We start from the raw sequence: 18,315 nt of genomic DNA on the forward strand, positions 1-18,315 counted from the left end.
CTTGTTTGTTCAAATTTATCAATGCTAAGGTACAAGACAGACAAATACACAGGTCCAGTTTCACTAATAATCTTATGATCTATTTTGTCATAAGTATGTATGGTATTTTTCAATATAAAATTCTGCATTTAAGATCTTTTTTGAAACAGTATTATTGTCAATCAATACTAATAACACTCAGGTTTTACCAAAATACTTATTACAATTATTAACCAATCTATCTGTGTTCAAATTAAACATAAGGCCTCTAACCAATGGACAATCTTTCTTATTTTATTCACAAATTTGAAATTTTCAGTAATGATATCATAAGATTAGCAAAAATTCATTCTCAGTCTGTATATATATTCCTATTGCAATAATATCCAATGAATATGATAATTTTGTGATATATTTGGAAATAATTACCTCAAAAATTGACTGATAATTGACACTAATTATGAACCACTTTCAGCTCATATTTTTCATTCATATTTTGAGAAATGTTAAAGGAAATATTTCTAATGCTCATCAGAAAATGGAACAAGGAAAATTCAAATTAAATTTGACAGTTTGAATATCAATAACTTCATGAAAGAGAAATAAACTGAAGAAATAATTTATAGATAATAAATTAAAATTGTAAGTACCTGTTTTAGATGAGTTTTTAATACAGCCCCTTCAGGATCTGGTAAACTTGGCAAGGGTTCAGCTTTACTAGGAGGGTGAATCTATAAAATATTCAGATTTAATATCAATCATGGTTCATTCAACACAATGAACAATATGAGAACCTTAAAAACAGTAACAAAGTTTGAAATATAAAAAAAATGATAACCAAATGAATTTCATTATACATGGATTAATCCCTTATTGAAATCAATGTCAAACTTTTCAATAAAGGTTTTATTTTGAAGTGAAAATAAACTCTCATTTTTGGCCTGTCATTAAAGCATTTTCTAGATACACCTCTGAAAATAGTCTTTCCTACATGGAAATAATCACATATAAAGTATTAAGGGCACCAAAACTTGATTGAATACTTACTTTATTTGAATCAAGGTCAACAATCCAAATATCTTCTGGTAAAAGAAAACCCTTTTTATACAGAAAGAAGCTGGCTGGTACTCCAATTAAATATGGTGTGGGTGCTGATAACAGCTGAAAAAAATAACATACATCATGTTGGCAAAAATTATCAAATATAATGCTATTGGTGATCAGATGTAATACCTCATCAAGTATGAAAGAGCTTTCGAAATTTATTGATGCATCAGAGATTTTACCATCTTGCATTCTGACATTTTACCAGAAAATGAAAGAAGACCCTGAGAATGTGGCAAATATCCAGTAAAAATTTAGACTAACAGCAGTTGCAATTGCTGCCATCTGTGATACTGCACTGTTTGACAATCTCTCAGAAAACTTGACCTGGTTTTCAAAATATTCCATTCAAAAAGCAGATAATAATTCACTTCTGTCAAAGCCATCCTACAGTCATCTGTGAAATGGCTTCTATCATGATCTGTTTAATATTTTACTATCGGTTTTGACAGACTAAAAGCTTATTTGTTCTGCCAGACGAAATTTGATTGAAGTTTCCGTCTTACACAGATTTCTTCTGGCAATCTTTCATCTTATTTAGGTTAGAAGTTTTGGTTTTGAAAGACATGTCAAGTCATCCTTATATAACTCTATCATGTTAAAAGGTAATTTGATCATAGGTTGTAGACAGTTATGAAGTGAAGCCTTATTTAATTAAATAATTTTAGCTTTGAAGCACTTATTCTAGTTCATTAGAGCTCATCTCATGGTGCTGACACGTGTTTCAAATGTACAAATTCTCATCAGGACAGCTAATTTTTTAAACAGAGCTTTACTTTCTAATATAAAATTAATAATGCATATGATCAAAGTAGGCAAACTAACAGCATAGCAGCAAGAGGAACTGATCAATTGTAACTATTCAAATATGTTAATGTTCACGGCCACTTATTGTTAAGTTCTAAAAATACCTAAATTAACATCTGAATATATCCTAATTGAAGTCGAACTGCATAAATCTTATATTTGTGTTCATGCTTTGAAAGCTTTCTATATTAACAGCTTATGGACTTGTGAAGTATTACATTCATATCTTTTAGCAGGGTATATATGATTATATAAACATATAGATATAGCATACCTGTTCAGCAGAGGACATACACGTAGGTAATAACGGTATAACAGGAAACATGTATTCTAACGGATATAACATATAAACAAACGCCATAACACTCATTGATAACGCATTATAGTCTCGAGACTGTAAAATAACCTGAAAGTTGAAATATCACACAATATTTAGAACTATTCATTATTATGAGCAAGACAAAAAAAGACATTAATCATTATATCGCATCGTCTGTAAAAAAAAGCTTTTCTAATTAGTTTTGTCTCCTCTTTTCATAAAGTAAATAAAAGATTACTAATTATATATCTACAGGTTGCACATAGTCTAAGGTTTTCCCAGATATACATGTACTGGAGGGTAAGAAGGAGTAGTACATTATGATACTTGCACATATACAGTATCTTTACAGGAGTATTTTCATACAAATACAAACTGAATGTTCAATCTTATTCTGCAGTTCTTTTCATAAAACCCAACAGAGACATCTGCTTGATTAACACAATGCTGAAGCTCTTTTCATAAAATTACACAGACGCATTTGCTCGTTAAATCTCAATTAGCAACTCCTTTGATAAAACCTTACCTTGTGTTCCAACATAACAGCAGTAAGAACTTTAAGACATGTATCAACACCTAGTAATTCTAATGGTAAATGAAGAGGGAAGTCTATCAGAGTAAACCGTGTATTGTCTGGTAGGGCAAATAACAATGGTGCTTGTAGATCTTTTGGTAAAATGTGTACCTGAAAATATAGGCACATAATGGTACAGTCATTCAAAAATCAATCAAAAATGTTTTAAATGGCTAAGAATAAAAATCTAAGATCAATTTGGCTAACATTTGTTTGATGATTACTGATAGCACTATTCCAAACCAATGTAATTTTCTAGGGTAGTATATTCATATAAGAGGTTTCTTTGCTCTTTCTTCCCTGTTGTTTTGTGTTATTATTATATTCTATTCTATGACTTATATCATCCCAGAATTGGATAGATAGACACATTAATAACAGAATGAGATCGAAAGGAGAAAGGAAAATATCTCTCCGAAAAGTCTTTATGAGTCCTATAGATCAAATTGTGTGATTAGTTTTTGTTAATTAAGCCAACTGATATATGAAATTGATTGCTCTTCTTTATTTAATGCCCTAGACAAAATTATTTTTTTAGCTTAAAATTGTGATTGAAGTTAATTTCATATTTAGCATTTTTCATTCAAGAAAACTTTTGTATTTATTATGGAGCCAACAAGGTTGCTTGTTAGGTGGAAGATCAGTTATTTACCAACTATGCTCTTGAAGCCACAAAGGACATGTTTGGTTATGTCTTTTATATTTTGACTACCGTGTTCAATTTGTATAATATTATTTTGTTATCGCTGTATACCATTTTAATAGCAACTAAGCAGAAATGGATCATTTCCAAGTTCCGCTTCCATCAGGGACTATAACTTTAAGTAAGATTATACAGTAGAGACTGTAGGAATATATAAACTTATATTACAGGACTTCAGATGAGATGTTAATTATTCCCTTGAATAGAAGTAACCTCTGATATTTCATTTCCTTACACAGTAACATTTTATATAATCAATACTCTTTATAAACCACGTCTGCCTTTAACTTGTTACCTGATAATTATTATTTGTTTCGATGCCATATTTAAGATCAAACAATAGTTCTACAATTTTTTTTTCTTTTTCTGTGGAATGAAAATAAAATATTTGAATCTCTTTTCTGCTTGAAAAAATCTAAAATTTCTACTGTGTTTGCGAAATAACATCTTGAAATGGTTTCATTGTTTTTGGAACTTCCCCTAAAATGTTTTCAATCTTTTTTCAGGATTTCACAGCGACAAGTTTCAGTCTCATACAATTAATTATATTCTACTTGAGACCACAGATAGTCAGCTGTGGTCTCGCTTTGAGCGAGTTCTTCAAATCTATAAATATAATCTGTCTTTATTAGTCAAAATAGAACAGTATAGAAATTGGTCTAGAAATAGGCAATATGTAAAATGAAACAGCAATCAAAACCGGTATTATTTTGTTTCAATTTTATCAAATGTCCAGAAATATATATGTGAAATCTATAAACAATTAATATTATTGTGTTTATATTTCATCAATATCTGCCATACCATATTTGTCAACAGCAGGTTCGTTAATAAATTTGATGTCATCCCACGTCTTCTGGTTGAAATACCATGGATATAGATATTGATTACTATGGAAATAGAGTATTAGCCGTAGGAGTGACCAGTATAATTGAAGACAATCTGATCTACCATAGTTAATTGGCAAGACAGAAGCAGTATATAGCTCTGTCAATCCTGGAAATCTGGAATTGATATATTTTGATTAAAAATTGCTATGTTTTCCATTACAGAGACTCTTTAATTGGAAGCAGCACTCAAGTGATTACTGATAAACAATAAGAAACTTATATCAATCAATACGACTTAAATGTTGGTATAAAAATTGATATATATATCTTAGTGTGCTGTATGAGCCAGGTATATTTTGATAAATATTCAAAGTTGTTATAAAAAAGTTCTTCCTTAATGGAAAAATCTAAATTTTATGATAGCAGCCAAAACCAATGCATTGTTGGACCTGGAAGACAGGATTTTCTGATTCCTGATTTTTGAAACTCTCACAAATTCCCCCTTTTACAGTTCTTCAATTGGACATTCCATAAGCACATGATCTCTCTTCTTAATCCTTATCTTTAAGTTTCATAGGAAAATAGCTGTGATCAGGAGGACCTGATATGGAAATATATTATATATTTTGTTTGTTTTCACAATCACTCTTACTAATCAAGTATAATACCAGATATTATTCTAATGAAACAACAATTAATAATTCAACATTATTTTCTACTCTACTATCTCATTAGTTTGGATTAGTTCAAAGGTTTGTTATTGATTAGAATCTGTCTAGATTTAGAAGCGACAATAAGACTGGAAAGTTAAACCTTGGCAGAACTGGAAGATAAAGTCCAACTCAAATCAATCATGTTTACAGACTTAAGTATGCATAAGATTTTCTTTTAAATTTATAGCAAAAAGATGACAAGAAATTGATATGCACTTAATCTGACATCTTGATTTCACGAATACTAAATACATATCATTAACCTTATAAACACTACGAAAGGGATTATTAGCAGAGTGGATCAAGAGTTCTAAAGTGAGCATGCTATGTAAAACTGCCCATAAAGTTCAAAAAGATAAGATCTTTGGATTCACTAAAGTAACAATATTTTCCATTATCAGAGTGGTATATCTGGTTGGTTGAGCTGTTAATAAATAAATGTGTTCACAGTTGACAAGTTAATTCAGTTTAAAGGCATCAGATTGTGTTTGTTTACTGGCATGCCAATTCATTCCAAGGTGGCCAATCTATCAGGTTAGAAGGATGTTACTGAACAAATTCTTTGTGGATTCAAAATGAACTCTTCTGTCAGTTCAACAAAATTACAAGATTTATTGAAACAATCACCTAGTTCCGAGCCCATTATCCTTTCACCTTATCATTGAGTTAAAACGTCTTATTTTACTGATGAAAACTAGAAAAACTGTTAAAATAAGTTCCCAAGAGAGTTAATTTAGTGGATGACACTCTCTTGATAGATTGGCGCCATATATGAATTAAAATAATCAATATTCTTCCTAAGATTTCACCAAGAATTTCAGTAATTGATTTACCTTAGAGGAGTTTATTAACTAGAATAGAAAGCCAAGAGTTACCTTTCGAAATTTATGGCTGCTATTCTTATTGGCAACCATACGCAACAGGCGATGGTGTGAGAGTCACTTTACTCCGAAATTATATTTTCAAATTACAAATAAGCAAGGTGTGAATTCTTCACATTTAATTCTAGACTAGGCATCCTGCATCATATTTATTAACCTGATAATGTTCGAAGTTTTGAAGAACAAAGTGATATCAAAATCCATAAACTCTATACCAACTAACTGATAAGCTGTAACATTAAATATTAAAATATAACAACGTTGTGAAATCTATTTTCAGCATCATCCAATTCTAATGGTGCCATTTCTTTTTTAACATCAAAAAGTGTAAAATGATTGATTAGACGGATTACAATTATAATACTATAATCTTTTAAGATAAGATGTAATTCCATGGACATATTTTTGCAATCAATTTTTTTACTGACAGAAAATCGATGTCAAATGAAGTGACAATTCAAATATTTTAGTACATGAATAAGATATGTGAGTGCATGGATTATATGTGTATTATCTGCAAGATAATGATTTTGATAATATATCAGTTATTTAGGCAATAATTGTTTAATGGGACCGTGAGATTAGTTTGTATTAAGCCAGTTATTTTATGTATCTTAACATATTTTTTAATAAGGATTAAAGAAGGATATGGCTGGGACCGAACTTGGACTTTGAGTTACTGTGCGGAACTTCATCTTTACCGTTGTGGACTAATTGAGTTTTCACTGTATAAGACACTGTTAAACCAATCTAGAAACCAGTTTGAAAATCTTGAAATTAAAAAGACAGATACTAAATGTTTCTTTTCATGCTTTTCTACAGGTTACTACACTTGTCAGACATAATCTGAATAATATGTAATGTACCACAGTTTCTAGGATACTAAAATATCCAACCAATCAATATTCAATATCAAATTCCCCTTTCATCTACAGCTTTAATTACAAAAGGTGTTTTTGAATGTTTGTTATTAATTTCAAAAGAATGATTCCAAATTCACCCAAACAAGATTAAAATATAATTTCCTAAGATCATTGATGGCTAGTGTAGTGGAGATTATAAAAGCCAAAAACACCTTTTCAAGAACCTCAGTGTGCAACATACATGAATATAGAGTAATATTAGAATAATGGCACCAAACACTAGCTGCATGATTTAACTTTTAGAATGACTTGTGATTGAGTTAAAAATTCATAGTATTTAAAAAATATCATATTTACATCATGATTATACATCTCAGGTTTCAGATTTGTCAAAGTAACATGAAATATCTTTCTACAGATTATTTCTAGCTGTCTCAAGAGAGATTTTACGTTTCAGCCATCTTAAATTGGCTACAGAAAATATCTAGGAATAGATTGATTCAAGACTCAGTCCTGATACCCGAGATCTCATTACACAAGTCACAAAGAAAAAAAAAACGTCAATACTACTTGAATAGTGCTAAATGTCAGTAGGCTCATTATATATTTATACGCTGTGTCAGAGATAGGTTAGAATAAAATATCATAGAGACCACACTGTCTGGGAATCAAATAAAATTCAGTTTACTTCCTTGTATTCTGCATCATGTTTGGCTAATGAAGATTAGGCAAGCCCATGCAAAACTGCAAAGAAAGAAATCTTTTCTTTTACTTTAACTTGGTATATTGATGCTAACATTTGTACCATTCTGATTTGGATTGAAAGATGAACATTAAAAGAAAAACCCTGTTACACAATGTCAGTAGGGAAGCTATGTTGAGACACTCTTGAAATCAGATCGGAATAGGTCTATAATGACAAGTACAGTGTAACAGGAAATGTCAATGGTCTGCTGAACCTTTATAAAAAGTATATATATGGAGACCGGAGTAATGATTTTTTTGCTGGTCGACAACCAAAGCTTTCAGACTTTAACAGATGATTTGTCAATATGGGTTATTTCTATAGCTAACAATCAGCAAGTCTGAGAATTAAAATAATCTTGTACATAAGAATGATTTATGGCTAGCTGTTTTATTTTTTTGTGTGTGTTTGGCTTTGTTCTCCAGAAGTGGTTCAAATAAATAAACATTATTGTAGATAATGACTTTTGTGGTGCTGACTGTCTGGAATGTCACGTGGTTTGTCATTCCAGAAGTTCACAGTCAGCAGTATACTGACCATTTTTCATACTTTTGAACAGTTAGTTAAGGTACAATGTTATTCAAATGAACTTTCTATAAATGTGGTTCATATAAATGAATTTTCTGAAGATGTGGTTCATGAGTTTTCTAAAGATGTGGCTCATATAAACAAATATTCAATCTGGTGGTTCAAAGAAATGAATTTTTCTAAAGAAATGTTCATATACCGTATATTTCCGAATATAATGTGTAAGCATATACATATAATGTACACCACTATCATCTCCAGTATATCTGGTAAAATCTCTATTATCGTAAATAATGTGCACCCCTTCCTGACCAAAAAATCAACAAGTTGGCATAACGCAGACACCATGATAGTGATTGGTCATATCCCATATTCACTTATTTAGGCTTACTTGTAAACTTGGCTACTTTGTACAACATTTCTTCAATGTCATCTTCCCTTTTTCCTTATATCTTAAACGTCATCTTTGGATAATTCAATATTGATATTTGTAAAGGAAACATTCAATTCCATCATCATGGTCCAAAAACACAACAATCGCTTGTAAGACAATATACCAACATAATACCCAAGATAATATTCTAGTTTCCAAGAAATATTCTGTTACTTGGTAGCTCTAGGCCATCATTAATACAGAAATTGTATAAGACGCATCTTCTGAAGATAAATTCAGAATATTGCTGATATGAAAGTATGAAAGATTTGGCATCCTCATCCATCAATTTCCACACTTTCCAATCATTAACCATCCTACACTCTAGATATACCGTATTACATCTCCAGTTACGCAAATTACGCAATAAAAATTGACGTCAGGAAACATAGGTCATAAATCTAACGGAAATTTCAATTCTTAATTACAGTATTCCACATTTATGTGACATCTAAAGATCGTAAATATTAAAGCTGCTTAAATTGATATGGAATTTCAATATTAAGTTTCAACATTGGAAATAAGATTTGTACATAACTTTGTAATTTTTTAAGACTTAGAATTAATTTTTTTTCAAAATCTTTTAGGTTAAATTAAGATTATTACTGATGGTAGTAATATATTGACCAACTGAAAAGACTGGATATTAGAATTCACTTTTTAAAGAAAAAATGACAAAGTTTAGGGACTATAAATTCTAATTTGAGAAATCTAATATTTACCCAATTAGGCCTACTTAAAAATATTTTCAGTAGTGACTTGGGTAAACAATTCCAAAAAGCCCCCAAAAAATCACAATAAAAAGTAAAAGTGAAGAACAAACAAACCACAAAAAGGAACCCTTAATTCAAAATAAGAGTTTCATAATACATTGGTATCAACTTAGAGTAAACATGAGACAAAATGCTCAAATGACATTTGACATATCAGAAAAGACATTAAATAACAATATATTAAAGCCGAGCTATTACAAAATACAAGTCTATTTTGTTTTATTGATGATTTATCATTTGAACTATCCTTTGAAAAAAATTTGATACACTTTTAAACAATGTGATTATTACATCAAAAGTTTCAAAGCCATAGACATAGAAACTATTATGTAATCTGAATCTAATGGAAAATATTTTGCAATTATCAGATTCTCTTTCATGTCAAAGATACAAACAAATTTCATTTTCAATAGTTATATGATTTTTCAGATATTTGGGCTTTTCTTTATTGATTGAAATCTTTGTTGATTATAACTGGGTAAAGACCTTTAAAGTCATACAAATATTGGAGAGTAATTGTATTCTAGTTAATATGTTACATAGTAATTGAATAAATATATTATATCTCCCTTGTGTGCTATTATATTATATAGTTCTAGTAATCTAGCTTGGGGGATTTCCTTAACATTTAACATAAACATCTGCACAGATAGAGAATTAGTGGATAAACTCTTAACAGCAATCAAAAATGTCTTCTGGAAGTTCAATGTCAGCATATTTGTTGTAAGTAAGTAGCAGATGACAGTCTATTCCATTGAAAACAAAATAAAAATCATTGTTTCATACCCAAAGTTTTATTTAAGGTATATGAAGAATATTGTTAAATGGAAACATGGCTGATATTTTATTCAACTGACCATATGTGTCCAATTGGCCATACACTGATTGGTTATGACAAAGAAATATTTTGTTTTGATCCCTTGTATTCAGAAATTGGGAATCTTCCTTCCCCATTTTTGCTAATACCCCCTCTTTCATAAGTACAGTGAAAGGATAAGATATAGAAATCATTCAAACAAGTCTGATCCCAGGAACCTTATAATAAAAGAAAAAAATTTATCTTTTCCGGGAAAGCTTTAACAGTATCTGCCAAACGACAGTGTCAACCTCTACTCAAGTCAGCCTATATTGACAGATATAATTACAAAGACACCGACAGACTTATCCTAATAATCCCTCTACTGACTTCTCTCTAATCAAGTAGAGATAATCCAGCTTTATTACAGATAAGAGTTTGGGTCGGAAATAAACTGGGTAGGTCATGTTGATAAAGCTATCAAAGTCTGATATAAACAGGTCAAGCCTAATTACATAAGTAATTCAAAAGATTTTTCCCATCATAAGATATATGAACCTTAAAGATTGGAAGTGTATGATTGGGATCAAAAGGGACAAATTTTACGATTATAAGTGCATGATTCCAATTTCAGTATAGTTGAGTATATTAACAGATATAAATGTTGAAGAAACAGAAAAAATCATATTGATATGCAAGGAAAGCATAAACATAGCACATACATTTAAGCATTTGACATAGCAAGTGGATTTGGAAATGCAGGTAAAGGTCTTATGCTTGTGAAAAGAAATAACTAGAGATCTACATCCAAATTTAACCTTTGGACCATACCAGCATAAATATACTTCTTATATTTTTAATTGTTGAGCCTCAACCCATCCAATGACCAGATCCTTGTTCTAATCTATGTCAGAGTAACTAAATTGCAAAATTTCAAAAGTACTTCATCTCGTAACCTTAGAAACAGCCTGGTGGGAAACAAAGCTAAGTGTGGGTGTTTAAAAACTCTCATTAAGTAGCATTTAACCTTTCAAAAAGATTCTCAAAACTGTTTTCTGTTAAACTACTAATGGCTGTATTTAAGTGGATAATGATAGTTTCAGCATTATAATAAAAAAGTTTTGACAAAAACTTTTGCTGCAGTTTCTCACCATTATCATGAGAATTTACCATAGCACTTATTTGCCTCAATATTATTCTAGTATTTATGAACTGTTGGGAAATTTCTAAACTTCATAAGAGTTGTGTAGGCTTATGGAGTATATACTCAGATGCTACATGACATCTCTGCTTTTAAAATGATATTGTACTGGTAAGTCGCTATCAAATCAGTATCAGCAATGTGCAGTGCCTGTCTCAGAATGTTAAATTGCCTGTCTTTCACTTCTGGTTGATGTACTTCTTCATGTAAATGTTCATTAGCTGCAACCAATGTTACCTCAAAATGTTGTTTTGGATTATAGGTTTCATTTTGCGGTTTGGATCATTAGTACTTGTTATTTTTTTTTTTCAGTCATATCTTATCAAAGCTTTACAATGTAAACTTGTACACCTGTTTTTGGGGGAGTATTTTAGTATATAATAATAAAAATGGGAAAATTTCATACACGGAGTATAAATTCAATATCAGTAGTATTTACCAGTCATGTCTAATTGAAGCCCCAAAATGCATCATAGAGTTAGGTCTATGGACAATTTCCCATAAAATTAGTAACAGAAAAATGTTTTTATGTTAATGTAGCCATTGTGAGAATGATTCTGATGTCAGATGCTATGACATCTCTGGTATAATATACTGTTAAACCCCACACTAATCAATACTGTTATCATATATATATATATATATATATATATATATATATTGTATGTATATCATACCAATATGACTATTTACTGTATTTTTAACCTAAATAAATGACCATATGTCTCACAATAAATATGGATTAGTTTCACCAGAATCCTCTATCATGTGTTTATATTTGACAAGCGAATACAGATGCTATCACACAACAGAAAAATATTCATTGGCAAGTCTCTCTAGAAATATGATTTGATTTGAGACATTCTTTTCTCTTGTAAAATTTCATGCAATGCATTTTTTATGGAATTTATTTGTTTGAAGAACTCATTATACAGTTAAAGAAAATGCACATTTTTGGTATATTTTAGTGAACTATATACTGTGTTAAAGGGGCAAATGCGCCATTTTTTTGATGAATCATACCTTAGTGTCAGAAACATTTTTTTTTTTAGCTCAGCCAATCTGTAACAGTGTTCACATCTCACCGTCGAAATTTGAGCAATCCAGAATTATCTGCTTTGAAAGTTATATAGAAATAGGACAAGAAATTCCTAGTTTGAAATATTTTGAGATAATTTTCCTACATTTCTAGTACTTCTGACGACTATTTATATATATTCAAGACACAAATCAACCCCCTACAATGGCGCATCTGTCCCTTTAATTTATATAAAATCTTACAGACTCTATCTTATCCACAACAGAACATTATAAATGTTGAAAATATGTATATATAAAATAATCAATAACTTTTCGATACAACATGTGGCTGGCTCTCATGGAATTTGATCTTATTTTACTTTTTCTATTTATACCAACATTATGCAGAAAATTTAATAATCAATGAATACCTTGGTGTAAAGAAAATCTTGTTTGAATAAAAGTAGTTTAAGCATTATGCTATATGGCTATGTACCTTGGTTAGATGGTTTTACAACTGGACCTTTCAGTGAATAGTATGAAATCCAGTGATTTCCTTTAGGGCACCCTTGATCTGGTGTTAGGGTGTATTGAGACGAGTCGCAATGAAGGCACTGGCTTAGGTCACAGAGCAATAGATAAGTCTTTTAATTATGTGAAAATTAGTTAGTCATTAGTATGATTTTAGTTGGTGTTATTAATTTAAGACAGTCACTATTAATACTAGAATGATGTGTGAAGAAACCCACAGAAACTATATGACACACAAAATAATTGACTGATAATACATACCTCCACTCTAGTTTTACCAGGGACTGGTACAGGTGCACTTAATAAACGTAAAATCCATGTCTCTATTTCACGAACATCATGCATAACTAATGAGGTAATATTATCACTACATTGGCCGGTTAAAACACCCCAAACAGTGTCCCTGAAACATAATAATGAACATTTTTTTAACCATACTTCTCAAAATATGTGAATTCTTAAATTTACAATGACGTTACTTTCAAAGGATTGTAAATGGATTTTTAAAACTTTATGTGCATGTTGGACCCTAAAAGCATAGATTTGCACCATTCCACTTTTCAATCCAATGTCTGTGGTTGACCTTAACTTGAAATTTTACTCACCTTGTTGCTCCTTTTGAACCACCAATTCTACGAACACAGCTTCTGTCATGGCATGCATCAATAAGTCTTCTTAAAATAAATAAGCATTCACGGAATGTGGAAAAGAATGGATGATGACTGACTATACACAATGAAGTTAATGTATTGTTTCGAACACGACAAGATGGGCCACCCTTCCGTCGTGCTCGTGGAGATTTAGGTTTATCACTTTCAGTAGAACTCACAGTGTCCACGGAATGTGTACTGGCTAAACTAGAGTTACGTTCCTTGTTTTGCCAATCAACACTGGTAGTATGGCTTCGTTTTTCAAAAGGTCTGAAGAAATTTACACAAATTCCATATCGTACAATTCCAGAATCTTTTTCAGTTAATGTGAACACGAAGGAGGTTGTTTCTCGAAGACTCATACGTTTTGGTCCCACACTGATACATCCCTCAGGTTGACAGAAAAATATAACATCAGTTGGTAGAGGGAAGTCTTTATGATCTTCTAATGGATATCTACGTAAGAGTTCTGGAGTTTGAGCCACATTGTTGTTATTATTGGGATTCCGACTTCCAGTGATTACAATATAGTCCAATAATCGCGGACAGAAGTATTTCTTGTGTAGTTCAGACATGTTCGATGTTGTTACACTGAATGTTGTTGACCGACTGCTGTTTCACATTTAATAGTCGTCAATTTCCTTCTCATAACGACCCGACCTCGTTAATTGGCATGCTGTACAATCAGTGTCAAACTGGGGAAGTGTACCATACAAATTATGTGCCCTATAGTTTCTTGATTTACTTAGCTTCCCCAGTAATTAACTGAAATGAATAATAGATCAACCACTAATTGAACAGATATCACTGATTAATAATAAAAATATAACTAATTAAAAGTAAAAGGGAATATTCAATGATTGAATATAGCTGTTGGCTATTTGTTTAATCAATACATGCAAAAAGGTGGGCAATTGTCTGAATCTAACCAACTTTATCTCGCCATTGATAGGTCAGTCTCTATGTCTGACCTCTGCTATTTATAACAGTGATGCAGTACACAAGATCTCACACCCACACACAAAAAATGAAGACAAACAGTAAGCTTTTAAGCCGATATCCCAAAGCAGTTTTCAAAATCAAAACAAAAAATTTTTTTTTCCTATATGTATCAAAAACAACTCCAATCTCTACCAACACAGAAAAAAATGTTTTCAATGATTCAGCTAACTGTGCCATGTGGAAATAACACACCCACTCAAAAATTTAATTGAAAATTTGTATTTCAATAATTATCATGTATATCACAATAACTTAACTCGATAACTAAAATATCACTCTCCAGTATACTAGTTAATGGACAACTTAATTAATATTAATAACTGCAGTATGTCCATTTACAAATAAGGTGCAGGCACACAAACGGTCTTGGTCTGCAACAATAGAGTCTTGTCAAGAGTTTCACCAACGAGGAGACAAAAATGTCCAGAGCATGCAATTGAAAGGAAAATTAATCTGATTGGATGATAGACGATAAAAACGATCGGAGACAATTAACTTGTTTGATATTATAAATCCTGTCGGAGATGCTATAATCTTGTTATGGTAGCACAGGCACACGCCATATTTTAATCAAAACTCTAATGGGCAACAAAAATCTCTGACCAATGCCTCTTGTGTGCCCGCACATTTATTCATAAATATTTTTGAGAAACCTGAAATGTCACCATGACTTAGTGTAGAAAATATTCTATAAAATCTAAAATAACAGTTCACTCTCCAACCACTACAATTAGATCACCCATCCATTACGATCAATAATAGCCTTCTAGCACATCAACTCATTTATTAGCCTTTTTTTAGACTCGAGTTTGTGTCCATTAGATTTGAGATGAGAGTCTTAACATTGTAGAATGCTCTGCTGACTATTTAAAGTATTAACTGCCGTTAAAGATGGGTTCCCTTATTTTCATTTATGAAAAGCAAAATACTAATACTTATATGAATAGAAAGTAGAAGTGTTCTTATGACTTAGAAAAATACCAGTTTGTCCATAATTAATTCATAATAAGCTAAATTAGAAGAGAATTACCAGCTTTACCTGGATTTTAGATCTTAGGGTTGAATTCAGAAACTTAAATAGTATAAGAGTCTGCGGACAGCAATTTAGTGAGTTCCCTTAAAAGACCTTAGTAATAAATTTAAATATCTGTTTCAACAAGTTGCATGTCTTATTGAATGAATGTAGAATCATCACATTTAAGTGCGATACAGCCGAGAAGTCTAGCAGTAGATAATAGCCATTTAAAAAGTGTAAGTGAAATAAGCCTAAGCCTCCCCACATACATATGTACAGTCCCAAATTTTGAAAAAAATACAATTCAGTCTCATAACTTTTTGGATGGCCATGCCAGGTGACCTGATGATGAATAATACATTTGAAACATATGTCAACAGCATGAGGTGAATATTTGTCAATTAAATCCATAACAGAGTTAGATCATTAGTCAAGTTTGATTCAGATTACTCAGCTTAATCAATAAGCTGGGTGAGTTTTATGTCCATCTGTCAGATTTTTATTTCCAATTATTAGGTTTTAACCTTCCAAAGATCTCTAATTTGGCATAATTGCCTACATGTATGAAGTCTTTTCACCAAGATTTTGAAAGCAAAATAACTATCTTGAAACAATATCGGCTTATCATTTGTAAAAAATCTTAAACCAAATTTATTGGAACTCTCTTGAAAATTCTTGAAATGCAGTCTAAGTCAAACAACAAATGGATATCATACTTCAATTCTGTGAAAATATAAGCAAATCAAACTACCAAACTACAAAAATACAAAATGTGTACAATCACCATGCACCTATCCAATTATATACACCCATCCACTTTACAAGTTCTATTAAAAATTAGCTTAAACTAAGCCACTTAGAGAACGGTATAGCTAGCTTATAAGCACTTACATAAGAACACATTCAACACAAGTTATAAGTTTCATTATCATACTTTTGAGGGCAAAACATTTATTAAGTTATATTTTTAGTCATAATTCCAATAAATAACCTCAATTTTTCAGCTTCACCTCATACCACACATTGTTCAATGTATTTATTTATTGAACTGATATTGGAGACAGTAATAACAAATTTTATTACCAGCAAAATGTCTTTCAAAAACTTGAAATTCATAAAAAAAGAAATGATTGCATTTTGCAAAAAATAAGTTACATTTACTTTCGTCTAATTTAGTCTTTAAATATCTTAAAAATTGAAATATGATTAGAAAAGGAATTTTATTTTAAAGACATCATCCAATCATAAATAATTCATATACATGACAAGGGTTCATTAAGCTTCTGAAATTCCCCTTACAGCTTTCAAGTCATGCAATTCAGTAATTAACTGTATTGAACTAAATTGCCATACTTTTTATTCTCTGCCTATTAGGCAATTCATTTTATTGAAAAAGTCAAATATGCAATATGTGAATAGCAATAGAAAAGTCTAATGACCTTGATAAAGAAATTTTCACTCTGTATTCCAATAGACCCAGCTGTAAATGGGTTGACCAAGGACCAGCTGGGCAAAAGAATTCTCGTGAACCTTAGTTGTTATCCTTGTAAAATATAATTGTTTCTATCTCTCTTTCTTGAACTTAAAACAATTTTATGGTTTAATTCTTCTGCATAATATTGTTCACACAAAATTCACATGGTTACATTTTTACAAAATCCATTATGTTGCCAATATACATGTTAAAAGGTGTGCAATAAAACCAAAGTAGAGTCGTCATAAAATTGGCTCCATTTGACAATAATTGTTTATCATCTTTTTCTTAACAGGAGAAGTTCACCATCAGTTTGATTGTACTTTACTCTTAGAAACAGGAATTCTTAAAGAAGCTAATCTGAAATAGTGTTCATCACTCAACGTTAAAATTTGAGCCTTCAGATCCATGTGTGTCTAGAATTATCCGTGTTTGAAATTGAAAATGATGACTCATCTTTTTCTTAAGACTCCAAACATAGAAAACACATACTGGTATATAGAAATATAAAGCGAAATTCCTAGTTTGAGGTATTCTATTTTGCAATTATGCAATTTTTGAACATTTCTAATACTTCTGAAGACTATTTACATATATATAAGCTTCTTCAAGACTATGGTATCTAACTTAGCAAAAGAGCATTACTAACTTTTTTTTTACACTATAAACACTTATTCCAAAAATATCCAATATCAAAGCTTGTATGGGTAACTATAGTTTACAAGTAGAGAAAACTAATAACAAGCTTGACATATATCTCTAAAGCTTATCAAGTACATGTAGTTTACACATCAATAACTTGCGAGAATCAAGTAAATAATCACAATAAAGCCTAGGGTGATTCACTTATAAATACCACATTGAATAACAGATTATAACTTCATTTTCATTGACCTACGCAATATAATATTTCCATTTGTTTCAAATGGACCCTAATCTTTGTCAACATCAAATATTTTGAAGAGATCAAACTTTTGATTGAAATTTCCCCTGAATATCTTAAGTAGTATTGCATCACAGTTTGCGATTCAAAATGACTCCTTTTGTGATCCAATTTATTTCCATTGATTAGCCAAAATCAAAATTTATCAAATCAAATTGTAAATTTGAAGGTTTACTACTGGAACATTCTAAATTGCTACAAAAGTTTTAAGAAATGCTAATCAAAATTAACATTTGGTGTGATAAATTGCTAGTCACATTTTTCAGTCTAAATTAAACCCTATCTTAACATCATCATAAAGCAGCTCATTATACCAGTATTTGTTTCATCATCAACTTGACCATGTCATGCCATGAAATAAGCTGCTTGATCAAACTAATTAACAACTCTACACTATAATCAGATCCAGATTGACACTGACAGACTTACCT

At 30.8% G+C, this 18,315-nt stretch overlaps 1 protein-coding gene across 1 annotated transcript in view; it reads right to left on the reverse strand.

The window, feature by feature from the left end:
• LOTGIDRAFT_103875 (hypothetical protein) overlaps positions 1 to 14,025 on the reverse strand; it is a gene marked incomplete at both ends in the record, with an annotated part of 41,551 nt that extends 27,526 nt beyond the window's left edge. The window contains 6 exons of the mRNA XM_009053494.1: positions 630 to 710; positions 1,027 to 1,140; positions 2,165 to 2,296; positions 2,736 to 2,894; positions 13,062 to 13,203; positions 13,406 to 14,025. Of these exons, the coding sequence (XP_009051742.1) occupies positions 630 to 710; positions 1,027 to 1,140; positions 2,165 to 2,296; positions 2,736 to 2,894; positions 13,062 to 13,203; positions 13,406 to 14,025 (1,248 nt within the window). The remainder of the gene's footprint in view (positions 1 to 629; positions 711 to 1,026; positions 1,141 to 2,164; positions 2,297 to 2,735; positions 2,895 to 13,061; positions 13,204 to 13,405) is intronic.
• Positions 14,026 to 18,315: the final 4,290 nt, after the last annotated feature.

Source organism: Lottia gigantea (assembly GCF_000327385.1).
Source record: "Lottia gigantea unplaced genomic scaffold LOTGIsca_2, whole genome shotgun sequence".
In the NCBI taxonomy this organism is placed as follows: domain Eukaryota; kingdom Metazoa; phylum Mollusca; class Gastropoda; family Lottiidae; genus Lottia; species Lottia gigantea.